Here is a 6,307-nt window from a genome sequence, read left to right on the forward strand (position 1 = left end):
CTAGTTACAGGTGGTGAACGTACAAAAGGTGGTGAACGTCTTGCTCGGTGCATCCACTGAATATCCTATTAGTTTTTAAAAGGAAAGAAAAATTATAATAAGTTATCCAATTAATAGACTTTTCTGATTTTGCCCACGTTTTGAATAGCCAAAAGATGCAGCAGAGGGGCAGGATTCGTTTGGTCTCAATATAATTGAGGACTGTTTGGCTCCAATAACCCGGTCCACGTACAAATCCAACTATTACTACGAACCAGAAAATTTTGATGTCTATTAATTTAACCACTTAAAATAAATTTTCGTAATTTTAAGAAATTTAGATAAGAAGTAGAAAAAATTCTAAGTCCTAAAAACTAGAATGGCGAGAAATAAGAGAGAAAAAGATTTCGTCGTAAAAGGTCGAAAAAGAAAAAAAAAATGGTTGAAAAATAAAAGGTGACGGAAAAATAAAAGAAACTTATAAAAACTTAAAAATACTTGACTAACCTAACCTTATTACTACAACTAACTTAAAATTATAATCGCAAATTGATATTACTAATTGGAATGATAATTGATACATAGTAAAAGGTCTAAAAATATTAAAGCTTACAGGAAAAACTAAATCCCAAATGGAAATAACTTAAAAAGAAACTAAAACTTAAAAAGGCGTCGCAAAATTCTAAAGCACCTAAATCTTAGTCTAAAGAAAAAGCACTTAAGGAATTCTACGGCAAAGCCTAAAAATCTAGGAGTAAAAATGACTATAGCAAAAACTAAGTTTAAAATTAAATATGAGCTAAAAAATACAAATATTACGCTACAACGATTAAAAAGGTACAAAATATAAAAATATACAAAAAGTTGTAAAAATTACAATTTTTATAAAAATATTATTTTTATATTATTTATTTAATAAAACTATTAATTTTACAAATTAATTAAACTAATTAATACTAAATAAAACAAATTAAATAAAAAGTAAATCTTAAAATAAAACTAATAATAATAATAATAATAATTAGGTTTAAATAATAATAATTAATTAAAACCCGTAATTAATGCAGGTTTAGGGTTTTTTGTCGCCTGTCAGAAAGGCTCCGCGAGTCGCGGCAATTAAAGCATCAAACCCCGCGAGTCGCGGGGTTCCAGAATTCAGCTGACAGGTTTGAAATTTTACGCGTTTTTATATATTTTTTTTTTTTTATTTTCTGTTTTTTTTTTCTATATATAAAAGATATTTAATAAAATTTATATTATTATAAACTAAAATAAAGATAAAGAAACTTATAAAACTTTTAACAAACTCTTAAAAATATATAAATTTTTGTTTTTCTTTTTATATTTTTGAATAATTAAAACATATTTTTACAAAAATGAATTTTTAATAGAAGTAAGCTAAAAATCTTTTTTTTTTTTATATTAGCGTTGCGCTTCCGGCTTTTAAGATAGTTCCCCGGCAGCGGCGCCAAAAATACTTGATGTTATGCGAGGTGTATATAAAATAGTTATTAATTTTAGCAGGAAATACTATTAAATACGATACAATTTTACACAAGATATTTATTTATTTATAGAATGGATATACTTAAACCTTGCTACAACACTTATAGGCAGTGTACCTAATCGTACAGTAGTGTAGTTTTTAGTAAGTCCGGTTCGTTCCACAGGGAAATCTTTAAACAAAGCTCAACGCTATATTAATTTACTTTTATAAAAATATAAACATATATATAAGTAATATTATTATTATAAAGGGGGTTTTTACCGTTTAATGACCGATTTGTCGATTTTAAAACTTTAGTCGCAGTTAAAACCAAATGTAAAATATTAAAAATAAATACAAGACTTAAATAACAATAATGAAATTGCGAATAATAAAAGTGCGATAAAATAAACTTGCGATAATTAAAGAGTACGATAATTAAAAGTGAAATTAAATAAAATAACAATAAAAATGCGATAATTAGAAGTGCAATTAAATATAAAATAAAGGAAATTAAATATGAAATAAAAGAATTATGCTTATTTAAACTTCCGTAATCATGATGTTCGACGTGTTGATTTTAGTTTTATGCCCATGGGTTAATTGTCCTTTGTCCTGGATTATTTAATCTGTCCGTCTGGTTTTTGTCCATAACAGTCCATCAGTCATAAATATAAAGTGCGAGTGTCCTCGTCAAATTATTATTATACCCGAAGTTAAATATTCCAACTAATTGGGGATTCGAATTGTAACAAGGTTTTAATACTTTGTTTAATGAATACACCAGGTTATCGACTGCGTGTAAACCAAGGTTTTACTACTTTGTTAACAATTACACCAATTACCCTTGAATGTAATTTCACCCCTGTTTTAATTATTCTAGTGGCTATTAATCCATTCCCGTGTCCGGTTAAATGAACGATTATTCGTACATATAAATACCCCGCCCATCGTGTCCGATCGAGTGTATATGGTAATTTATAGGGACGCCCAATTGTAAATCTTTATATTAACATTAACAAACTATCATTTAGTTAAACAAATATAAAGCCCATTAATAGCCCATAGTCTAATTTCCACAAGTGTCGTTCTTTTGTCCAAACCCCAATTATGGTACAAAGCCCAATTACCCAATTTTAGTAATTAGCCCAACATCATGATTACTTCGTTTTAAATAAGCATAATAATAACTTAGCTACGAGACATTAATATAAAAAGGTTGAACATAACTTACAATGATTTAAAAATAGCGTAGCGTTACACGGACAGAATTTCGACTTACACCCTTACAATATTCGCTAACATACCCTTATTATTAGAATTATAATTAAAATTAAAATTAAAATATAAATTATATATATATATATATCGTATATATGAGAGAAGAGAGAAAAATGGATATGAAAAATGATCAGAATTCGGTTTGCTTTATAGCCAGAGTTGATTTTTGGGGCTCCGCGACTCGCGGCAAAATCCTCTTCAAACTCCGCGAGTCGCGGAGAATGTATTTACAGCTCACACCCTTGGAGTTTCTCTGCCGACGGTTTTATAATATATATATATAATATATATATAATTAATATAATTAATTATATATTATATTATATTTATATGCATAGTTAACTTGTAATTTTTAGTCCGTTGCGTCGAGCGTTAAGAGTTGACTCTGGTCCCGGTTCCGGATTTTCGAACGTCCTTGCGTACAATTTTATATTTTGTATTTTGCGTTTTGAATCTTGTACTCTTGTAATTTCGAGACGTTTCTTATCAATAATTGGAACCTCTTTGATTGTCTTTTGTACTTTTGAGCTTTTTGGTCGTTTGCGTCTTCAATTCGTCGAATCTGTCTTTTGTCTTCACCTTTTATTATTTAAACGAATATCACTTGTAAATAGAACAATTGCAACTAAAAGCTTGTCTTTCTTGAGGAATAACGCTATGAAATATATGTTCGTTTTTAGCATTATCAGCACCGAACCCCCAACTATTAAGTAATGCCTGCGCATCCACAGGAGTCAAAAACTGCGAAATTGGACGCGGTGGTTGCCAAGGTTGCAGCGGTGTAAATGATGAATTCTGCTACACACTCTGTGTCTGCAGAGGAATTGAAACCGTAGTACTATAAATAGGTACCTGGCCGCAGCATACTACGTGCGGGCCTACTGTTTCACCGCTAGTGCCTACCAAGATGACCCTTGGATCCACTGCGAAAAAATCCAACCGCGTGGTGGTAACTGGCGAGTTTGCCCTTGGCGGTGTAATCCCATCTGGATATATCGGCTTATACCTCTGAAAAGGCTCGCCGGATACAGGTGGAAGATAAGGCGCGTATCCCGCCCCTGTAGTCATAGCCTGCGTATGCTGACTGCCAGATGGTGTGTTTTGATTATCCGTTTGAGTACGTTCCGACGAGTCCCCGGAAGTCATGATACTGTTAAAAGAAAAAATTCAAAAATAAATTTCGTGAATAATAAACCTTATAATTCAAAACCTTTTAAAAGAAAAAGCAATTAAATGGTCTTGAACTAATTCGGCTCTCAATGAAAGCACCATTTGATCATGCATGTTTTCACCATAGGGTTTAACATGCCTGCTCAATACGTTGGTGGGGTTTAAGGATCTTAGAACAAGGCTCTCCGGTCCGGCTACCGTGAATAACCCTAGCTGACATGACGATGTCAGCGGGGTAGCCAAGTGATTAAGTCCACCTTCGATAGCGGTCACTGATCAGAAGGCCCCAAATAAGGTTGTAGGTGCTAGCTTAATGAAGAACTAACCTGTTAACCTTAAAGAGACGGAGAATGATGCTTAATTACGTAAGACGTGTGGCAGATGGTAGTTACGTAATGTGATGATGTCTAGAATGATAGTTAGGGTTTGTATATATAGGCAAACCGTAATTCTAGAACCATCCGAGATAATGGCAATCCTTTCCATAACGAACTCCCCCGAATCACGGATGTAATTATGGAAAAGATATTTACTTGATAGCCAAGTAATCGCTGTACCGGGAACAAAGGCATTAGATACGAATCCGCATACCGCATAACAAAGGCATCAGTGTCTTGGAAAGAAAAAATATTGTTTTTTATTATTTTTTAATTATGTTTTAAAATTAATTTAATTATTAGAAAATACAATATTAACACAAAATAAACTTCATTAATAATAAAAAAAAGTTACATAATTAAAAATTAAACTACAAATTAAAAATACAATGCATAATAAAGACGTTATTTGTAACTCGAAAAGCCCAAAGATGTTCGACCAATTTCACTCTTCCCCCTCATCCTCCGCCTCCTCTTCCTCCTCCTGAGCTCGAATAGCCCAAACATGTTCGACTAAATCGCCTCGTAAACGTTCACGCACCTCCCGATCGTGTAATTCCTTCGTCCTGGCTTTATACTCTTCACATCTATCGTACCAAGTAGTTTGCATGTTTTGAACCGATTCATACACCCAATTATTCTCAGAAATATTGAGCTCATTATCTTCAACTATCATGTTATGCATTATGATACACGCATACATAATTCTTTGAATAGCCTTCAACGAATAAGGCCTTGCATGTTGTTGTAGTATATGCCAACGTCCTTGTAAAATACCAAAAGTCCTCTCAACATCCTTTCTTGCCTTAGATTGTTTGCGTGAAAAGTATTTACTCTTGGGATCAGCTGCACTCGAATACGCTTTAACAAACGATGCCCATTGAGGGTAAATCTCATCCGCTAAATAATAACCCCTTTTGTACTCCACACCATTAATAACATAAGGGATGTCTGGGAAATTATCATTAAGCATCGATTTGAACAAAGGACTGGTATTTAACACATTTATGTCATTGTTTGACCCAGCAACCCCAAAATAAGCATGCCATATCCAATTATCATACGAGGCAACGGCTTCAAGCATAATAGTTGGATGACTATGATCTCCTCGCTTAAATTGGCCTTGCCATGCAACCGGACATTTTTCCCAAACCCAATGCATACAATCTATACTACCTAGCATGCCGGGAAAGTCATGCTTTTCCTCATGAACCTCGTATAAACGTTCCATGTCCTCACGAGTAGGCTCGCGCATATAATCATTTGAATATAAAACAGTAATACATCTACAAAAATTCTGTAAACTTTCACGAGCTACACGTTCCGACATTTGTAAATACTCGTCTAACGCATCCGGTGCATAACCGTATGCCAACTGACGAAGTGCCGCCGTTATTTTTAAATGTGTACTAATACCTAACTCGCCACGGCAATCAGGTTTAACATGAAACCATTCAAAATATTCAGGTAAACGATTTGCAGAAAAATTTAATATACCTTCCATAATTCGGTTGAATACACGTCTCCTCATTTGAAGTCGACGTTTGAACTCCACTTTGCTATACTTCGGACGTTCAGCAAAATAGTCTCTTATGAGGCGTTCATGTGCTTCATGGTGATCACGTCTGATATAGCGTCGCGTTAAACGAACATTAGAACTATCGCCCTCGTCACTTTGATCGGCCTCTAACATTTCGAGTGCAAGCATCGTATACTCATCGTCGGAAGATGAATAGGCCATTGTATTTTTTATTATTTGTATTGTATAAAAAATGAGAGAAGTGAGGTTTGTGTGAGTATATAGTATGTGATTTGTGTGTGTATTTATAGAGGTTTAATATGTAATATAAAAAAAAGAAAAAAAAACAGATGCCAACGGCTAGAAATATGAAAATGGGGCCCACTTAATCATCAAACACCAAAGTCTTGGACCCGACGCCGGCCACCTCGAAGCTGGACCGACGCCGGGGTGGTGTGGTGGCGTCGGTTAAAAGTCGGCCTCCGACGTTGGGGT

The 6,307-nt window shown here is 33.9% G+C and overlaps 1 protein-coding gene across 1 annotated transcript; it reads right to left on the reverse strand.

The window, feature by feature from the left end:
* Window positions 1-4,738: 4,738 nt before the first annotated feature.
* Window positions 4,739-6,034, reverse strand: LOC139894691 (uncharacterized). The gene has a single exon (XM_071878104.1). It carries the CDS (start codon window positions 6,032-6,034, stop codon window positions 4,739-4,741), a length of 1,296 nt encoding a protein of 431 aa, XP_071734205.1.
* Between the last annotated feature and the right edge of the window lie 273 nt (window positions 6,035-6,307).

This window comes from Rutidosis leptorrhynchoides, chromosome 2, assembly GCF_046630445.1.
Source record: "Rutidosis leptorrhynchoides isolate AG116_Rl617_1_P2 chromosome 2, CSIRO_AGI_Rlap_v1, whole genome shotgun sequence".
Lineage (NCBI taxonomy): Eukaryota > Viridiplantae > Streptophyta > Magnoliopsida > Asterales > Asteraceae > Rutidosis > Rutidosis leptorrhynchoides.

What these genes read in the sequence shown, in the direction of transcription:
- LOC139894691 (XM_071878104.1), bottom strand. Translation starts at nt 6,034, where the DNA reads ATGGCCTATTCATCTTCCGACGATGAGTATACGATGCTTGCACTCGAA.